Source organism: Hirundo rustica, chromosome 27 (genome assembly GCF_015227805.2).
Source record: "Hirundo rustica isolate bHirRus1 chromosome 27, bHirRus1.pri.v3, whole genome shotgun sequence".
In the NCBI taxonomy this organism is placed as follows: Eukaryota; Metazoa; Chordata; class Aves; order Passeriformes; family Hirundinidae; genus Hirundo; species Hirundo rustica.
Genome location: NC_053476.1, coordinates 4725895 through 4746057, shown reverse-complemented (window position 1 = coordinate 4746057; position 20163 = coordinate 4725895). Strand labels below are relative to the sequence as shown.

The following is a 20163-nucleotide window of genomic DNA, read 5'->3' as shown; positions in this document are numbered from 1 at the left end:
ACCTTTTCTTTTTTTTTTTTTTTTTTAAACAGAAAAAAAAAAGATGGGGGGGAAAAAAAAAAAGGTGGGGTTTCTTTTTTTTGTTTTTTTGTCTTTTTTTTTTTTTTTGTACTAAAAACACATCCACTAAAACACGACAGTGCTGGGTACATTCAGCAGAAAAAAAGGGATGGGGAGGAGAGGGGGGTTCCCCTTAGGGGATTTCTGGGAGAGGCGGCGATTAAAAATTGGGAAGGAAATGAAAGGAAAAATCCCAAATGGATTGGGGGAAGCGGGAAGGGGAAGCAGAGGGACGGACAGACGGACACTGGGGGGGTGGACACCATCTGGGTTCTCTTCGGGGCCCCGGTCCCGGGGGGGACACGGGGGGATTGTCCGTGCGGGAGCACCCGGGTTCACCCCTTACCCCCCCAGGGTTGGGGTCAGTTTGCCCAAAATGGTGTTTATTCAGCCCGAAGTAGGCCAGGACAAAGGGGTGTCGCCCCCATTTCCCCCTCCCATCGAGGGGGGCTGGATTTGGGGTGCTGAGAGCAGCAAACCTGGGGGGGTGTTACAGAGCTGGGGACGGGTAGGGACTCCCCACAAAACCCTAAATCTGCAGCACGGCCCCCCCCCTTCTACCCCCCCCCCCCAGCCCTGCAGAGATTTGGGTGGAGAGAAAAAAACAGCTAAATTACAGCCCTAGAGAGAAAAAAGCTCCCCAAGGCCCCCATCCCCTTCTCTGGGCCCCCCCAAATCCTGTCCCCCAGCCCAGCTCCTCTCCAGGGACAGCATGGGGGGGAGAAGGGGCAGCAAGAACAAATCTTGAGCCCCCCACCCCAAATTAGAGTGGGGGTCTGGGGGGGGGGTTTGGGGGGACAGAACCCTGCAGGGGGGTGCCGTGGGATTGCTGGTGCTCGTGTCTGCTTAAAAAAAAGGGGGGGGACCCCTGACAGGCCCCCCCCATGCACCCACCCCGGTCCCTGCGGCCCCATCCCTCTCCCGGGGAAAAGGGGCATTGATCCCCCCAAAGTAAACCCAAACCACACCAATATTTACAGCATGGCCCGGGGGGGGTGAGACCCCCCCCGGGGGGGACATGAACTGGGATTAACTGGGAGCTCTGGTGTGTCCCCCCCCCTCAGGAGAGGAGCAGCTTCACCAGAGACAGAGAGGAAAACGGGGAGGGGAAGGAGGGGAAGGAAAAAAGGGGTGAGGGGGGGGGTGAGAAACGGGGAGGGGGCGGGGGGCAATGAAAAATAAAAGATGGATCTTTTTCGTTTTATAAAAAGGAAAAAAAAAAAACAAAACCAAAACAAAAAACAAAAAAAAAAAAACCAAAACCAACAACAACAACAAAAAAATTAAAATAAAATACAACGGCACAACAACCACCGACAACAGAGCTGGGGGCGGGGGGGTGGGGGGAGGAACCCCGCGACCCCCCCCAAGCCCCCCCCGACCTTGGTCACGCTGAGCCGCCGGCCCCGGGCGGGGGGCGGCCCCGGTGCGTCCCCCCGCCCCTGTGCACACTCACGCTCGCACACGCACACCCGCGCCCCCTCCCCGCGCCCCCTCCCAGCCCCAGCGGGGGCACCGACCCTTCCCAAGTGCCGTGGACGATCCCGGGCAGCTCCCGGGGCAGCTTCCAGACTGTACAAGGGGTTTTTTGTGGGGTTTTTTTTTTTGGGGGGGGGGAACCCCCAAGATGCTGAGGGGCGCAGAGGGCTTGGGGGGGGGTTTGCAAGGAGGCATTGTCCCATCGGCTGAGTCCTGAGCCCCTCGGCTCCTGCTCCGCTGCCGCAGGGGCTGCGTGGGGAAGGGATTTTCTTCCCGTTTTCTGTTTCTTTTAATAATAAAAAAAAAGGGGGTGTGGGGGGCGGTGGTGTTGTTTTTTTTTTTTTTCTTTTTTTTCTTTTTCTCCTGTGTGTTTTTCGTCTCTTTCTAGAAAGTCCGGAGCTGGTAGCGAGGGGGTGATTGGGGTAGGGATGGAGAGATAACGCCCCTCTCTTGGAAAGAATGAAATTCCAACCAAAAAAAAAAAAAAAAAAAAAATTTGCTTCCCCTTGGGAGGAATGCAGGGGGCAGGGGTGGGGGGGCTCTCTCCTCGCCCCCCAGCCTGGGGGAAGCAGCCCCTGATCCCCCTCCGTAGTGTGAGCCTGGCGGAGGGGTCCCCCCGGCCCCCGCTCCCCACGCTGGGGGGGTCCCACGGAGGGGCAAGAGGAAGAGGACGAAGGATTTTTGAAGGGCTGCAGGGGGGGGATTTGGGAGCGAAACCGAGAAACCAAACGACGTTACGAAGAGCTTGGCCGATCAGTTGGAGTCGGAGTCGGAGGAGTCCCCCGAGGAGGAGGAGGAACTGCTGCTGCCCTCTGAGTCGTTGTCGTCCTCATCCTCATCGTCCTCGTCCTCGTCATCCTCGTCGTTCTGGGAGGGGGGCGGCACAGAGGAGGGGGAGGTCAGGGCAGGGTTAATCCATCGTCACCCCCTCGTCCCGGCCCGCTCTCCCCGCCGGGACCCCCACCCTCCCATCGCTGCCCCCGGGGCCGTGGGGCTGGAGGAGGAGGGACGCGGGGCAGGAGCCAGCAGCGAGTTTGCAAGGGCTCGGGGCGCTGGAGGGGGACGTGCCGGAGCAGCGCGCGGGGGTCCTGCCCTCACCTCTGCCACTGCCTCGCTACACGATCCCAGGGAGGCTACCCGACCCGCCTCGTGCCTCAGTTTCCCCCCTCTAAAGCCAGGGAAGGAAGAGGCGTGAGCTGAGACCAGCGAGGGGGTGGAAACACCTCACCTGTCCGGTGGCGAGCACAAGGCACGGACATGGTTTCTGGCCCCAGCGCCATCCAGCAAACTCTGATTTCAGTTGCACCGGTGTAAAGCTTTGACTCTGGTGACTTACTCGGCATTCACACTGGCGCAAACGGAGCCGAGACCAGACTCAGTATCTCCACCAGGAAAAAGACAGGAGATTTTTCTCTGCTCACTGGGGGCTCTGCAGACCGCCCACCGCATCTCTACGTCCCGAGGCTGCTCCTGACTGCGCCCCGCGGCTGCTCCTCGTGCCCTCCCCGGGAACGCCGGGGTCGGGATCCTGTTCCCCTTCTCCTCCCCGTGTCCCCCTGCTTCCCGGGGGCTCCTCTGCCACGGATCTATCTGAGCCCGGCTGCGGGTGCCCCCCAGCCCATAGGAGGGTGAGGGGGCGGCCCCCCGTGCCCTCCCCGTGCCACGGCCTCACCTCGTCCCCGTCCTCGCTCTCCTCCTCGCTGCTGGACTCCGAGGAGTCGCCGCCTTCCTCTGACGAGTCGCCGTTGTCATCGTCGTCATCCTCATCTTCGTCGTCATCTTCCTCCTCCTCTTCCTCCTCGTCATCGTCCTCTGACTCCTGCAGGACAGGAGGGTCTTGGTGAGGCCCTGGATCTCCACACCCACGGGTGCAGCTCCCGCCCCTTTGGACAATCCCCCTTTGGGTTCCTCCATCCATTGAGCAGATCAGGTGATTCCCTACCCAACACCTTCCTGGGAACCATTTCCCATTTACACTGAGAACTGCACCAAAAAGGGGTCCCCGAGTGGGTACCAGGGGTCAAAAGCCCACCTGGATGTGCTCTGAGCAGGGATTTGGGGAAAGTTTATGGTCTCAAGGACAGGGCAGGCAGCTGGAAGCACAAGGGACGACTCAAACACGGGCTGTGGGTCCCCCCTGACGCGCTCCCCAGGGAGGGGGCCCGGGTGGCCCCATGGGGCTGCTCTGACTCACCGACTTGGACTGCATCGTTGGCTTCATCTTGGGGTTGGGGCCCCGGATCTTCCCTATGCTCTTGCGCTTCTGTGGGAACAAAACAAAGCCCTTTAGGGCTCAAGTTCAGCTCCTTCCCCTTGTCCAGCCCGCAGAAAATCCCACTGCTGAGCTGCCACGGGGACAAACCCCTGCTTGGAGGGGCTCTCTGGAGCGTGGCACATCCAAACCTCACCCAGGACTGACCCTGCCCAGCCCCAAGCCCCTGGCAACCCCATCCCACCACTCCCAAACTCCTGGGACTCCACCACAGCAGTGGCACACGGATACTCACGTTGGAAATGTGTTCCTTGTACGCAGCCCGCTCCTGGGGCGAGAGGCTCTGTGGGGACAGGGACACAGTCAGGATGGGCGGGCATGGCACAGAATGGGAGATGGAGCTGGGGGGAAAAGCTCTAGCACAGGGCACAGCCTCCTCATGTATGTAACTTCTATCCTTTTAAGTTACAAAATGTCAAAAAAAGGTCTGGTTTCCAGAGGAGGGGTGGGAACAGAGACCATGCCAAGCATCATCCCCAAAAACAAGGGATCCCAGAGTCCCCCACCATGGGGATCCAGCACCCACCTTGAGCCAGATGTCGAGGTGCACCTTGTACTGTTTCTGCTGCTCCTCTGCCAGTTTTTTGTAGTGGTCCTTCTGGCCCTGGGAGATGCGCTGCCAGCGGCTGCCGATCTCCACCATCCGCTCCTTCAGCGGGAGGTGGTTCAGCTCCCCGTTGGACAGGAGCTCCTGGGAGAACTTCTGGTAACCGTTCCTGCACAGGGAGAGCGCAGGGAGCGGGCTGGGACAGCGGGTACAGACAAGCCAGGTGTCCATCACCCCTGTCCAGCCACGCCAGGCTCCAGCCCACCCTCCCTCCTCTTGTTGCAGGCTCTTCCCACCAGCATAGCCAGCCCCGGTTTTCACACCCCAGGTACTCACATGGGGGGTTTCTTCGGCTCTCCCTGGAATTTCATTTTCTTGGTGGAGTTGGTGGAGCACGGAGGGGCCCGCATCTCGCTCAGCTCCCTCTGAGCCACAGGAGAGAGAGAGAGAGGGTCAGGGAGAGGGGCAGTGCTGGCTGAGGGACACGGCGAGGGACAGGACGGGGCAGAGACCCACCTCGTATCGCTTCTGATCCTCCGCCGCCTTCTTGATCCACATCAGCTTCTCTTTCTTCTCCATGTTGTTCCAAGTGGCCTCCATGGCCTTCAGCGCTTTGCTCCGGTCGTTCTGTGGGATGGAACCGCCCCAATGCATCAGATGCACCCAAAAACCCCTGGGACATTGGGGTGCTGCTGCTGGGTGCCCCTGTGACCCCCATCCTCCCCACGGCTCCCAGCCCCAGCCCAGGTGCGTGCCACAAAGCACACGGCAATTCCTGCTGGTGGGAGTGACGATCCCACCTCCAGCCCCTTTCCCAGCTCACTCCTCACCTTGAAACGAGCCAGGTAGTCCCCGATGACGCTCTGCTGCCAGATCTCCTCGGCAGTTTTGGGAGACTCGGGCAGCTTCCCGCGCTCCTCTTTATCCGAGCCGTGCTTCTTCTCCGACTGCGCCTTCATCGCCGCCTCCCGCGCCTTGTACTTGGCCTGGGCAGGGGGCACAGGGTGAGGGGGGCACAGGGTGAGGGGGGCACGGCCCCCAAACACCGGGGGACACTGCAGCTCCCCCAGCACAGTCCCCACAGTAGCACTGACAACCCCCCTCACCAAACCCAACCCCATCTCGGGAGTCTCCCCATCAGGAAAATCCCAAAGCCTCAAAACTGAGGCTCAAGAGCCCTCTGAGGGTTTTGACCCCCTCAGGTGATGAGAGGGGGAGGCACGGCCAGCGGTGCCCCTCAGTGCTGACACTGGCACCTGTGTGACAGGTCACTGTGATGCTCCAGGGGACATTCGTGCCCCTTGGCGCAGGGCAAGGACAGGAGCAGCCCCTGGGCTGCCCGAGATGCTCACAGGAGCAGCGCAGAGGGGACGGAGGAGGAACGTGGGGATGGCACCAACCTTCTTCTTCTCGGAGAGGTCGTTCCACATGCGGGCCAGGAGCCGGGTCAGCTCGCTCTCCGACAGCTCCGGCCGCTCCTCCTGCAGCTGCTTCCGCTTCTCCTCCGAGAAGATGAACATGGCTGAGATGGGTCGCTTGGGCTTCTCTGAGCTGGCCTGGGGGGGCACACGGGGCTGTCAGGGGGGCAAAACCCACCAGCCCATGCAGGGACCAAAGCCCTCAAAGCCCCTTGAGATGCACAACCCCACCCCAAGGCTCTGGCAGGTGCTGCCCCCCGTCCCTCGCGGGGCCGCTCCCACCTTGCCGGTCTCTGGTGAGGATTTTTTGGACGCAGGACTCGTCGCTCCTTTCCGGTTGCTGCCCAGCATCTTCTCCTCACCCAGCACCCGCTGCTGCTCCTCCTCGGGCAGGCTCTGGGTGGCAAAGGAGAAGAGACAATTGTTAGGCAGCCCAGTGCTAACGAAGTTTTGAGGCAGCTGGGGAATAGGGACTCTGGGGAAGGGGAATTAATGCCCTTGGGTGTCCTGATCCAAACCCTGTCCCAGTCAGGACCATTGCAGAACTGCACATGTACAGCCCGGGGGTCCCCACGCTGTCACCGCCCTATCTGGGCAGTGTCCCTCTCCCCCAGCTCTGTCCCCTCCCTGGCTCAGCTGTTTCTCAGTGAAAGCAGGTGGGCAGGTGCCTGGATCTGGGCACACCCCTGGGTTTTCCAGCCCGTGCCCCTGCAGCTGCGGCCAGGGCCATGTCACATCCGCCTGGGGACGGGGACGATGCTGGGGTGGCCTCGGTGCGGCTCCCCCGCCCACGCCCCGGCGAGGGGAGGAAGTGAGAGGCTGCACAGCCACAGCCACTGAACCAGCTCCAGTCCCCCCCTGTAGCTCGTGTCCGCTGCTCACCCCAGCTCCTCTCAACTCCCAGTGCCCAACTGGAAGACACTGGACCAGCCATCAGGACAGCCTAAGGTCATGGCTATGTGCAACCATCTGCACAGCACCCACGGCTGGGCCCAGACATGTTGTGGGGGAATTCCCAGGTTTGGGATCTCCAGCACCCGCTGCCCGAGCACCCCCTCATCACTCACCTCCAGGAAGCGGAGCAGCTCGATCTCGTAATCTTTCTTTTTCTGGAGGGAGATGGAGACGTGCGGTTACACAAGAGACCCCTCGCTCCATCCCTGCCCCTCGCAGCCCCTGACCCAGCCTCAATCCCTTGGCAACAGCACCCTCCACCTGGACCATCAGGAGAGGATCAAGGGAGGCGGCCGAGGATCTCAGGGAGAACCGGTGATGCACACTAGCACAGGGACTGAGGAAAGCTGAGGGCTTAGTTTCCAGGGATATTTGAGGCACAGACTCTCCCATCCCACTGCTCCTTTCCCACGGCACTGGTGCCCACCTGCCTCTCCCCACACATGTCCATCCTCAGCCACTCACCTGGTCACACTTTTTGTGGTAGGCGTCCTTTTCCTTCTGGGACAGCAGCTTCCACTGCTGGCTGCACAGCACCATCCGCTCCGTGCTGGGCACGTCTTTCATGTTGGCCATCAGCTCTGCACAGTACAGGGAGTAGCTATTCCTGAAAAACCCACAGAGGGACTCAGTGTTGGGGAAAACCTGTCCCTGTGGAGCTGGCTCCGTGCTAAAAGCCTCCCTGAGAGCCCCCAGCTGGGCTGTGCCAGGCAAGGAAGTGAAGTGCCTGCGTTTTAGGGCAGCTGGGTGCTGGATCACCCCCTAAAAGCCAGAGTATCACTGTAAACCTCACTCAGATTCTCCCCAAAATGTGTATTTGATGTATACTTAAGGACTGGTTTAGAGGGATCATCACAGAATCATGGGCTGGCAAAGCCCTTTAGGATCATTAGTCCAACCATTAACTAACATTGCCAAGCCCCCCACTAAACCACGTCCTCAAGTGCCACATCCACGCTTTTTGAACCCTTCCAGGGACAGTGACTCCACCACTGCCCTGGGCTCCCAGGCTTGACCGTGAAGAAATTTTGTCCTATAAATCCCATCTAACCCCTCTGCGTCTGTGATCGCAGAAGTTATCCGGGCTTCCCGAGCCCAGCAGAGTCCAGCTTCCTCTCTGGCAAGAACCAGCATCCACCCAGGCCACGGCTCCAAGGAGGGACAGCACTCACGGGGGTGGCTTCGTGGGTCGTCCGTCGAACTTGTCCTTGAGCTGCCGCTCAGCCTTGGTGAGGGTGGAGCGCGTGATCCCCTCCTCGCTGATGTTCAGCTCCGGGTGCTTCTGGATGTAATCCCGCATGATCTCCTGTGGAGAAGGAGAGCGGTCAGAGGGGCTGCCACCCCCGCCTGCCGGGGCCGGAGGAGGAGGAGAGAGAAGCCAACCATCGCCCTAGTCCTGCACCTGGGGACGCTGCTGCTGCCTGCCTCGCACACGGCTGGAGAGGCAGGGCTCAGACTCACTAGGGACCTGCCAGGACCTGCCTGAATCCCCACGCTGGCTATCGGGAGAGGCCCCGCAGGGCTGGGATGCGGAGCGGCTCGGAGTGAACGTCGGGACCAGTGTGGAGGGGACCGGGTGAGGCTGCTCCCTACCTCGTACTCCTTCCGCTGTTCCAGGGCCTTATGAATCCATTTCAGCCTCTTTTTATCCGAGAGTTGAGACCACTGCTTGCCCAGCGACTCTTTCACCTCCTTCGTGGTGGCCTGAAAACCCAAAGCCAGAGGTGAGGGCAGAGGGGTAAAATCCAAAAAAATAAAAAGAGGAATGAAAAAAATATTTTTAAAAAAATGGCAAAAAATAATAATAATAATAAAAAAAAAATGGCGTGGCCTGGTGGGGCCTGATGGCACCCGGCGTGGGGTGGCTGTGAGCCGTGGGGGTGTGTGGGAGTGAGGGGCATGGCCAGAGGTGAATGTCTGTGCTGGAATCCTTTCCTGCCCTGCCTCAGGCTGTGGTCATCACCCTTTCCTGGCAAAAAAAAAAAGTGGGGGCTGGATCCCTGAGCTTCTTCCAGGTGTGCAGAGCCCCTCCTTACCTCGGTCCAGGCTCCGGGAGCTCCTAGCGGTGTCCTCCATCCCGACCCCCTAAAATGCTTCTCTCCCTTCCCCCTCCTGCCCCCCAGCAGCGGGGTCCAGGACCCCCCAGCACTCACACTCGCACTCACTCCCACCCACCGTACTCACATCTGGACGCACTTTCAAGTAGATCTTCTTCTCGTGGTTGTACCACAGCTGCTGGGGGGTCTTGGGCTTTTCGGGGACGTCGGATTTCTTGGCGTTCTGGATGAGATCCGGGTGGTCTTCCCTTCAGCAGGCAGGGAGGTGGGGAAGGGAGAGCGTCAGGGAGGTGGCAGTGGCAAGGAGGGCACCCCTAAACCTGCCTGCTAAGGGGGTGACTGTCGCTGCAGGGCTGAGCCTCCGTGGGCTCAGGTACCAGGGGGTGTCCCCAAAAAGAGCAGGAGGGTTTTAGGAGAGATTTAAGTTTGTCCCTCCTCGGGGAGCATTGGCTCCAGGCACCCCTGGGCTCAGCTACGACCCTGACGCAGCAGCAGGTCACTGGGAATGCCAGGATCCACCTGGATCACAGCAATGGTGTCCAAGGGGAAGCTCTGGAGTGACTGAGGGGACACTGCAGCTATTGTCAGTGCTGGTGGCAGGGCTCCTGTCCCCACCTCGCAGACCCTGACCCCCCAGAGCACGGCTGGTCCTCTGCTCTCCCCATCATCCCGTCTCCCAGCTGGAGGGATGCTCTCTCAGACACTTTTTCCTTGCTCTCTTTTTGCTGAATTCCCCCTTCTCTTCATGCCAAAAGAGCATCAGGGCTTCCCCTGTGAGCTCTGCACAGGAGGGGAATCTGGATCTGCCTGCAGAAATATGAGGGCTGGGAGGTGCTGCCTGCTCACCTGAACCTCGCCAAGTTCCTCTCAAACTCCTGCTTCTCTCGCTGGAAGTCCTGGATGTATTTCATCTGGGGACACAAAGCCACCACAGAGGTGGAGAGGGACATCAGCACCAGGAATGGGCAGGAGGACACATCCCTATCGACCTGGCTGGGCATCCCAACACCCCAAGAAGGACTCAAGGGCTCCACAGCCCATGGATTGGTCCTGCAGGTGGTTTCCAGCCCTACCCAAGACTCAGCAGCTGGATATCTTCTCTCTCTGTGTATCCCAGCAGCCCTGGCACAGCAGGACTTTGTGCCCTGCACTTTTCCTGGATGCCCCAGAGTGAAAGTTTGACCCTGCCAGAGCCCTGCCCAGGCTCTGGCATCTCCAGGTGGGCAGATCTCTGCTCCCAGCATCTCCCAGAGCCTGTCCCCGTGTCCCTGGCCCGGACAGGGTGGCACAGCGGGGCGTGTGCCTTAACCCCAGCATTAAACACGGATCCACCCAGGGGCAAAGCCACCATCCAGGTCCGTCAGGAAGAGATGGACCAACGGACAGACCCAACCAGCCTCCACCCCACGGATCCTGGGAACCAGGACAGGAAAAGCCAAGGAAGTCTTGCAGGTCTGACGGGACTAAACGAACGCCTGGCTTCTCCCGTGGAGAGCTGGATAAAGCCCTCGCCAGGCAGAGCTTGAGCTCCGCTGGTTTTACTGGAAGAGCTGAGCAGAGCCCAGCACACAGAGGCACCTGGCGGGAAGGGGTTTGCTGACCGCCCCCCATACCTTTTTCTTCTCGGGAAGCTCCTTGTATTTCTTGGACAGGATCTTGGTGAGATCCAGGTTGCTCATTTCGGGGTGAAGCTTGGCGTATTTGGCTCGCTTCTCCATGAAGAAGCGGAAGTAGGGAGTCAGGGGCTTCTTGGGGAAGTCGGGGTGTTTCTGGGGAGACAGCAGAGTGGAGGACACTGAGCATGGAGCTGGCAGCACGGCTGGGGCACAGCCAAACCCACGTCTTGCTGCTCCTGGGGGCAACTGCCTCCACCCAGCCCTGCTGGTGACCCAGGCACGGCAGGCAAGGAGGGAACAAGGGCTCCCCAAGGAACTACAGTATCCCACGGCTTGGGAGCCTCCAGCCTCCAGCCACCCAGAGCTGTCAGCACAGAGCAAGAGGGGACACGGGGGCAGGAGAAGGGGATGGGACCCAACTCCCAGGGACGGACCATGGGCTGCCCCAGGGCCACCCAGCCGAAAACAGGCCAGGAATAGGATGGCAGCTCCGGGTCCCTCTGGAGCTAAACTCGGACGCAGGCTGCCAGTAGTACAGCCGGCCATATTAAATGTACCCAGGAGTTGGCCCAGGCCCAGCGCCGCGGCCTCCGGAGCCTTGGGCAGCCGGACACCGGGATTCCGGGCAGTGAGGTGTCTGCAGGGGCTCCCACGGCACAGCCACGTGGATCTGAGGTGCCACAGGGGCGACAGGCCCCCATCCTAGGCTCACCCTTTAAGGACCGAGCCTAATTCCTGCCCAATACCTTGAGCTTTTTGCCTTTGTAAGGATTCTTCACGTGCTCTTCGGCGTCCATAATGAGTTCTGTGAGGGTCCGGAATTTCCTCACCTGCGCGGGAAATGAAGAGACAAAGACTTGAATAGATCTGGCAGAGCAGAAACCCACTGGGCTTTGTAATGCCACCCCAAAAACGAACAATCCCAGCCCCTCTGAGGGGTCACAATGCTGACAGCGGCGGGATGGTGCCAGCACCAGTGGCTGAGGGCTCTGGGCACTCAACTTGGACAATTCCAACAACCCCAGGAATGTCTGCAGGACACCCAAACCCTGTCACAAAGCCCCCAGGAAGCCCCATGCGGTGTCATTTACCTCATTAGAGATCTCCATCCACTTCATCTTGCACATCTCCCCTGAGAAATCCTTGAAAGCCACTTTTTCCCAATCCAGGTGAGACTCGGTGGTTTTGAACTTGCTCCCGTCGTTGGAGGGCAGGTTATTCTTCATGCACTCCAGGAGGGTCAGCATGTCCTCCTGCGACCAGCGGTCTGAGCAGCAAGAAACGGATCAGCCAGGGGCAGGAAGCCTTTTCCCTTCCCTTCCCTTCCCTTCCCTTCCCTTCCCTTCCCTTCCCTTCCCTTCCCTTCCCTTCCCTTCCCTTCCCTTCCCTTCCCTTCCCTTCCCTTCCCTTCCCTTCCCTCCCCGGCAGGATACTGGGACTACAGCTCCCGGCGTGCCGCTCCGGACCGCACGCCAGGACACGTAATCTCCACACGCTGCCTCTCGAGATTAAAGATCAAAGGGACGTGGCTGCTTCCATCACCCTCGAGCAACTTCCTACGGGCCAAAACAATCTGGGCAAAGCTAGAAATTCCACTCGGTGCAAACCAGAGAGACTCGCTCATCCCAGAAAACCATCAGATAAGGGATGGCTCTGCTGCACGGGAGCAGAGGGCTATTTCCTACCCCTGCGGAGCGACGTGGGAGCAGCGAGCTCTCCAGCCAAGCAGGAAGCAGGGAAACGCACTTTTCTAAGCGGGAAAGATTCGTCCAGAGCAACTGGAAAACCTCAGCGTTGCTTTTCCTGCACCCCGGAGAGCTTTGCCATCACCTGGGCCCAGCTCCACGGTGACCTCTGCCAAGGTCAAAGCTCCCAGACCACAAAGTGAGGAGGGGCAGAGCCCGGCACAGCCCTCCCTGTCTCACAGAGGGGTCCCTGACAGTGCAGGGGTGATGTTCACGTCACCCCAACACCCCCCAAAACTGCCGGGAGGAGCATCCCCCATCTCCCATAGGAACGTGCTGCTGGAACAGTGGGATGGGCACGTGGCAAAGCCGGAGAGCCTGGAGCAACCGTGAGGCCAGGACAGGCAGCAGCACCGTGCTGGGACAGGCAGCAGGCAGGATATCCCAGCCCTGAGTGCCTCATCCAGCACCAACCTTGGGGCTGCTTCCTTGCCAGGGGAATTCCTCCCTGCTCCCAGCTTCCACGCCAGCTGGGGAGCGCAGCCCGGGGTGCTCTGCAAACATGGGTGGCCCTGGGGAATGCAGCGGGGCCTGGGAGCGGAAGGAAAATTCCCTGGGGATGGGCTGGGGGAGGAGCAGAGCCCGGAGCCACCCGCCCACACAGCCCTGGCGGCCTCAGCCCAGGATGGGCACCCGGGATGGGCACCCGGGATCCCCGCAGCACAGCAGCGGCTCGCCATGACTTCCCCTGCCTCACATCTCTGCCGGGTGAAGGCTGAGGCGTTTGGAGCTGCCTACAGGACATGGAGCACCCCAGAGACGGGAACAGTGGGGCTTGCCATGGATCTGAGCGGAGCATCTCTCCCTCCATTCTCCAGGAATGAAACCAAGCTCCCAGAAATATCCAGCCGCACAGATTTCTCTGGCTTCAGCTCTCCCTCCACTCAAGACTCAGCATTGAGGAAAACCACCTCCATCTCCTGCCATTGCAGGGGTCAAGGGAAGGACAATTTCCCTGGAATCCCAAATCCGAGCAAGGGATGTTAAAGGACGTACGGGACCTGGTGAAGGGAGCATAACCAGGACATGACCTCTCCATCCCACTTCCCCTCCTGGACCTGCCTTGGTTGGGGGTCAAAGCAGGAACAGTTTAGGATCCAGCTGGTCCCTACAGCGACCTCAATTAGGGATTAATATGGAGGGAGAAGACAGAAAGAGCAAAGGCCCGGTGGCTTAGGGTGTGTCTCCATGTTCCTGGCTTCATCCCAAAACACCGTGAGAGAGGCAAAAGAGATGGGAAACCCTCATTCCCTACAGAGCTGGGGGAGAGCAGAGCTGGGTGAGGGAGAACACAGCCCCAGATTCTGCCTTCCTGTCTCTGCCATCCATTTTCCAGGCCTCCCAGGCAAGGACCAACGAGGCAGAACAGGGCTGGGAAGCTGGTGCCAAGCTTACTTGCGGAAATCAGGAGGAATTACCAAAAACAGCACAACCACAAAAATACAGAGAGGACGGAGAAGGGGATGAGACACCCCCACAAACCCGCCCCCATCGAGCCCAGTTCCTCAGTTTCCCCCTCAAATGCAGAACCACCCAGGGACCTTTGGCCCTGCATGAACCCTCCACCGGCAGACAGCCGGAATAACCACATCCCAAAGGAATACAGAAAAAAACCCAACAGCGGAAACATCCCCAAATCCTCACTGGCAGCAGGGTGGGGACAACAGGGACCCCCACACTCAGCCCTCCATCCCTCTGTCCCCCCTCCCTCAACCTGGGGCACGCTGAAGAACGCCGGAATTGCGGCGCTCTCCCACCGGGATGAATGGAGCTGTCTGTGCCCTGGGACAGATTTATCCCGGCTCTCCTGGCACCGGCCGGGCCGGGTCTATATTAGGAAAGCTGCCCCGGTGTAATTAAATCCACCTAAAGTCCCGGAGAAGGACACGTGCTCCGGCCGGGTTCGCTCGAGGCAACAACCCCGACTGCAGCAAGGAAGGAGGAAAACTGGGGGGACCTGGCAGGTGTGAGGAGCTGGACAGAGCTCCAGAGGTCTGGGGGACCCAGGGGGTTTTTGAAGGGTGGAGTGGCAGAGCCCCGCGAGCCGCCCTAAATAAACATCCTTCTTTTTTTTTTCCCCTTGTTTTCTTGCCCCTTTTCCAATAAAAGTCAAAGCTCTGATGTCATGCCGGGGTCTGGAAGCTGGAGGCCCAAGGTAACGGCTCAGCTTTTAATGCAGCCCAGATGTGAGGAGGGAGGGCAGCACCTCTGTGCCAGCCCCCCCCTTCCCAATCCCCCCAAAACTCCAGGGCCCCCAAAGAGCATCCCAGTGCCAAGGGGCTGCTGCTGCATCCGTGTGCTCGTACACGTGTGTGTGTTCCCCACAGGGGATCACAACTCGGAGAGGCAAATTCCCCCCCGCCTTGATCCGTTGGGATCACGGATCCTCCATCCCTCCTCCTCCTCCTCCATCCCTCCTTTGTCATCCCCCCCAGAAAAGGGGTGCCCCGAGTTTTATTTATTATTATTTTGAAGCGTGGCAGCAGAATTCCTCTGGGAGCGCCGGCACGTTGTTGTTGGGGGGGTGCTGCCGGGGGCTCACCTTGGTTTTTGGGAGCTGTCATTTCCAGGTCTGCAGGGCACTCGGCTTCGCCGTTCATCCTCCACCTGTGCCCAGGACGGTCCCGCCGGCTCCCTCCTCACCCTCTTCCCGAAATCACACCCGCACGGCTCTGCAAGGAAAGGGAGAACCCTGCTAGGCATCCCCAGCGTGATGGGGGGCCCCAACTCCTAACGGGGAGTGGGGAGAACTCGATCCAGGCATCTGTCCATCCTGTCCATCCAGCCCACTCCCCGGAGAATGAGGTGCTGGAATACCCCCACTCAGCCATCCCTCTCCAGGAGAGGGGATCCTTAATGGTGGTGTGACCCCCACATCAGTCAGGGGAGGAGAAAAGGGGTGTGTGGGCAGCGGAGAAGAGTCCAAGGGTTTGTCCCCAAGGTGGGGGGGGTAAGATCTGAGAGTGATCCCAATAAATCCCAGAGGAGACAGGTTTAAGGTGGCTCCCTGGGGTGGGTGGGATCCAAAAACCCATGATCAAGAGAACCCTAAGTCAAGAGGGCTCCAAGGGATCTCCTATAAGGGGGTTCACTCCCCTCCCTGTAAAATGAGGGTTTCAAAAAAAGGCCCACCACAGATGCAGCAAAGTCCTCCCCAGAGCTGGGGACATGCTTGGAGAAGAGAGGGGTCTCCCAGAGCCAAGGGAGCTGGGGGGGGCATTTGGACACCTCAGGGGGATTCAGGGGTCTCCCAAAGGGAGGAGAACAAGCTGCATGAACTATTTCAACAGGAGGGCCTCCAGGGGAAGGATCCCCTCAGACCCCACTAGGAATGATTTTATGGCTCCATGTGGAAGGATAGCCTCGGGAGGGAGACCTCAAAACTTGGTAGCAGGGGTAGCAGGATGGCAGCCTGGGCGGGATCCCCATCGGGGATTCCCTCGGGGGAGTCCCTGGAAGGCAGATGAGGGCAGGAGGCCCCAGGGGGATCCCCCTGAGGGACAGGCCGCAGGCCTGGCGGGGAGCAGGCCCCAGGCCTGGGGAGCGGCTGGGCCTGGGGGATCCCAGGGGGATCCAGGCTTGGGGGGTCCCATGGGGAAGGGGGGGACTCCAGGGGCTTCTGTGAGAACCAGGCCTTGGATCTGCAGGAGGATAACATGGGGAGGGCAGGGGGATGCAGGGGGACAGTGCCGGGGTGCAGAACCGCCAGGCCCCAGGAAGGAGCCGGGACGGTCCCCGGGGGAGATCAGCCCCAAGCCCAGGAATATGGGAGCACCGCGGGGTGCAGGCCCCGCCGGGACCGGGAATGTGTGAGCACCGTGGGGTGCAGGCCCCGCCGGGACCGGGAATGTGGGAGCACCGTGGGGTGCAGGCCCCGCCGGGACCGGGAATGTGTGAGCACCGCGGGGTGCAGGCCCCGCCGGGACCGGGAATGTGTGAGCACCGTGGGGTGCAGGCCCCGCCGGGACCGGGAATGTGGGAGCACTGTGGGGTGCAGGCCGCGCTGGGACCGGGAATGTGGGAGCACTGCGGGGTGCAGGCCCCGCCGGGACCGGCAATGTGGGAGCACCACGGGGTGCAGGCCCCGCCGGGACCGGGAATGTGGGAGCACTGCGGGGTGCAGGCCCCGCCGGGACCGGGAATGTGTGAGCACCATGGGGTGCAGGCCGCGCTGGGACCGGGAATGTGGGAGCACAGTGGGGTGCAGGCCCCGCCGGGACCGGGTCAGCCCCTGGTGGGGACGGATCCGGGACTGCCTGAGGCAGATGGGACCCGGCGGTGGCTGTGGGATCACCTGGGGCTGGATGAGGGGACGTGCACACCCCACCAGCGTGGGACCGAGGATCACCCGGGGCGGGATTGAACCCTGAAGGGATTGGGGGGGGTGTGAAACCGCTCCAGGCTTGGATCAACCCCCAAGGGGGCGGACCTGGGACCACCCCCGGGGCTGGCTGAGGGATCGCCGCGGGGTGGGAGCGAGCCCGGCCCCAGGGCGGTGTGAAAGCGGGGATCGCCCGGGGGGTGGCCGGTGGGTGCTCAGGGCCGGGAACGCGTGGGGAGCGGAGAAAGGCGGGATCGCCACAGGGGGAGGGATCGGTGGGATCATGGCGGGGCGGGGCGGTGCGCGCGCACCGGGATCCCGGGGGGGGGCGCGGGGAGGGGGCGCGGGATCCCCCGCGGGGGAACGGGGGGAGAACCGGATCCCGCGCCCGGAGGGGGAGAGGAGGAGGAGGAGGCGGGGGAGGAAGGGGCCGGGCCGGCGGGCGGAGGCGGGGAGCCCGCACATGCCCTGCGCCGCCGGCCAGCTCCAGTCTCCTCCTCCAGCAGGCAGCAGGAACCGGGTGGGACCGAGCGCGGGCGGCCCCGGCGGCGCCTCCCCCGCCCCCGGTTCCCACCCGGGCGCCAGCGAGCTGAGCCCCCCCCTCCCTTTTTTTTTTTTTTTTTTTTTTTTTTCCTTTCCCTCCAACAACACCCGGGCAGACAATGGAAGGCGAGTTCGGGGGGCCGGGGGTGCGGAGAGGGGCCGGGGGAGCGCTCCGCGTTCTCCCGGCCCCTCTCCGCACCCCCGGCCCCTCGGAGCGATGCGATGCGCTGCTTCATCCCCCCCACCCTCACCGCATCTCCCCCCCGCATCCCTCCCCATCGTTACCGGCCGCTCTCCGCCGCGGCACACAATGGCCGGGCTGCGCCCGCCTCCGCCCGCCGCTCCTTCCCCTCCACCCGCGGTTATAAAGCCGAGACAAACCCACCTCTCCGGGCTGCTAAGGGGGAGGAGGAGGAGGAGGAGGTGGTGGTGGTGGTGGTGGTGGTGGAGGAAGGAGGGAGGAGGTTGGAGGGGGGGGGTGTGGGGGGGAGCTCTAACCGAGCCGCCGCAGCCCCAACCCCGCCGCCGGAGCCGCTGGGGGAAGAAGAAGGAGAAGGAGAAGGAGGAGGAGGAGGAGGGGGAAGGGGGGGCGGGGATGCCCGGCTGGGGGCGGCCGGGCAGCTGCAGCGAGCCGGGCGAGGGCAGCGCGACCTCCCCGCACCGACCCCCGGGGAGCGGCTCCTACCCGATCCTCCCCCCCTCTCTTTTTCCCCACCGCCGCCCCCTCCTCGCTTTTCCTTTCCTCGTTTTTTCCCCTCTCCTTTCCTCCCTTTCTTACCCCCCTCTTTTCTCTCCGCGACCCCTCCTCGAGCCCGCGAACACCCACCCACCCACCCAGCGGGGGGCTGGAGCCCCGCTCCCGGCCCGGAGGGAAGAAAGGAAGGGAAGGGGGAGAAAGGCGGAAGGGAGGGGAAAAAAAAAAAAAAAAGAAAAAAAAAAAGGGTAGGAAAAAAAATAGATTAAAAAGAAATAAGGAGAGGGGAAAAAAAAAGAGATAAAGAGGGGATAAAGCGAGGATAAGGGGAGCCGAAGCGCGGGGGGGGTCGGCCGAGCCCCGGCACGCACCGGCGGAGCGCGGCGCCCAGCTCCCGCCGCGGCGCGGGACTCACCCGGGCTCAGGAAAAACAAGCGGGCAGCGCTGGAAGCCTGCCCCCGAAATCCAGCTGCGGCACCGGGGAGGAGGGAGGGAAGGCGAGCGGGAAGGAGGGAGGGAGCGAGGAGGAGGAGAGGGAAGGGAAGGGAAAAAGGAGGGAGAGAAGGGGGGGGCACACCGGGGCCGCCGAGCCGGGCGCTGCCCCCCGCCCCGAGCCCCAGCGCGGTGCCCCCCGCGGGCGGGCGAGGCGGGCGAGCCCCGGCGGTGGCGGCTTCCTGCCCGCGGGGCCTGCGCGAAACCAGCCTTTCTTTTTTTTAAAAAAAAAAAAAAAAAATCCTCTCTTTTATATATTTATCTATCTACCTATCTATCTTCCTAAAAAAAAAAAAAAAAAAAAAAATTCGCTCCGGTGGGCGCGACCCCCTCCCCGTTCCCGTCGGAGCGGCGGCGGAGCGCCTTACCGAGCCCGGAGCGCGGCGGTGGCGGCGGCGGCAGCGGGAGCCCGGGGAGGAACAAAGCGCCTCCTCCAGCCCCGCCGGCGGAGCGGCGCGGCGGCGAATGGCGAGCCCGGGCGGCGGGCACGGCGCGGCGCGGCGGGGCACGGCGGCGGCGGCTCCCCCGGCGCGGGCACGTACCGGCGGGGCCGCCGCTTTGGGGGGCGGCGGGGGCTCGGGGCTCGCTCGGCGGGGCCGGGGCGGGGGAGCGGCGGTTGAACGGCGGCCAGCTCTGCAGCGCTGGCCCCGGGCGTGGACGCGCTCCAGTCCCCGCAGAGACGATCGCGCTTTCCCCCGCCTCCATGGCGCTGCGTTCGCTCTTCCAATCAGCCGGGCTGAGCGCGCCGGGATCCGCCGGGATCTCCCCGCCAGCCCCGCCGCCCCGCCGCCGCTTTCCGCCGGGTTTTTTATTGCTCTTTGCTTTTGCAACACTGTGGTGAGAAGAAAAAGAGGAGGAGGAGGAGGAGGAAGGAGAAGAGGAGGGAAAGGAGGGGGGGGGTGGGGTGGGGGGGGGGGAAGGGAGGAAGAAAAAAAAAAAAAATCTCCTTACATGTGCAACAATCCTCGGCCGGCGTTTGCATAAAGGAAAAAAAAAAATAAAAATAGGGGGGAAAAAAGAGAAATGAAGAAAAAAGAAAAAATAAAGGGAGGGAAGCGGGGGTGGGGGGGTGGGGGGGGAGCCGAGCCGGGCCCCCACGGCACGGCGGGGCCGCGCTCCTGCCCGCCCCGCGGCCCCGGGACACGGCGGCGGGGGGGGCTCTGCCCGGCGGGGCGGGCGAGGGGCAGCTTCCTCCCCTCCTCCCTCCCTCCGCTCCCTTTCTCTCCTCTCCCTTCTCTCCCTCTCTCTCTCTCTCTCTCTCTCTCTCTCTTAATTTTTTTTAATGGAATTTCTCCAACTCCACCTTTGTTGTGCTGGGCGTCATTCCCCGCAGCCAATCCCGGCCGGGCAGCGCCTGCACATTCCCGGCCATCCCGGCTGTCGGCACAGTACGGGGCCAGCCCGGGCCGCTTCCGTACTACCGGGCCGCTTCCGTACTACCGGCCATTCCGGGCCGCTTCCCTGCCACCGGCCATCCCGGCTACCGGCACGGTACGGAGCCATTCCGGGCCGCTTCCCTGCCACCGGCCATCCCGGCTACCGGCACGGTACGGAGCCATCCCGGGCCGCTTCCGTGCCACCGGCCAGCCCTGCTGCCGCCGCGGTACCGAACAGCGCGACGATCCCGGCAGCTTCCGCAGCACGGGCCCCGCCGCGGCGGCGGCTGCCTGCACGGTGCCGGCCATCGCTCCGCTCCCGGCCATCCCTCCGCTCCCGGCCATCCCTCCGCTCCCGGCCATCCCTCCGCTCCCGGCCATCCCTCCGCTCCCGGCAGCTCCGGTGGCCTCGGCGAGGCTGTGCTGGCTGCGCTGCCGCCGGCTGCCGTTCGGCTCCGGCCGTGCGGCTCCAGGCCGCCCGCGTGTTCCGGGCAGCCCCGGCCGCGGCGCTGCTCCCGGCACCGGCGGCACCGGGGAGCGGGAGCAGCTGCGGATCCCTTCCCGGGGATGTTGGGGTCACCCGGCCCGG

General features: G+C 62.1%; 1 protein-coding gene across 9 annotated transcripts; it reads right to left on the bottom strand.

Moving 5' to 3' along the window:
- Positions 1-1544: 1544 nt before the first annotated feature.
- UBTF (upstream binding transcription factor) lies at positions 1545-19170 on the bottom strand. 9 transcript variants are annotated; one of them, XM_058423660.1, is made up of 22 exons: positions 19150-19170; positions 14691-14820; positions 11495-11670; positions 11150-11233; positions 10401-10556; positions 9634-9698; positions 8915-9035; positions 8324-8434; positions 7903-8036; positions 7196-7337; positions 6844-6885; positions 6059-6172; positions 5759-5914; positions 5189-5344; positions 4875-4985; positions 4695-4783; positions 4338-4527; positions 4047-4094; positions 3734-3802; positions 3212-3358; positions 2768-2887; positions 1545-2406 (listed from the first exon to the last, which is right to left on the bottom strand). In XM_058423660.1, exons 2-22 carry the CDS (start codon positions 14746-14748, stop codon positions 2293-2295), a joined length of 2403 nt encoding a protein of 800 aa, XP_058279643.1. In that variant the 5' UTR covers positions 14749-14820; positions 19150-19170; the 3' UTR covers positions 1545-2292. The 9 variants fall into 9 exon arrangements, with proteins under 9 accessions (XP_058279643.1, XP_058279641.1, XP_058279640.1 ...); XM_058423658.1 differs by lacking the exon at positions 19150-19170 and adding an exon at positions 18567-18656; XM_058423657.1 differs by lacking the exon at positions 19150-19170 and adding an exon at positions 18122-18250.
- Positions 19171-20163: the final 993 nt, after the last annotated feature.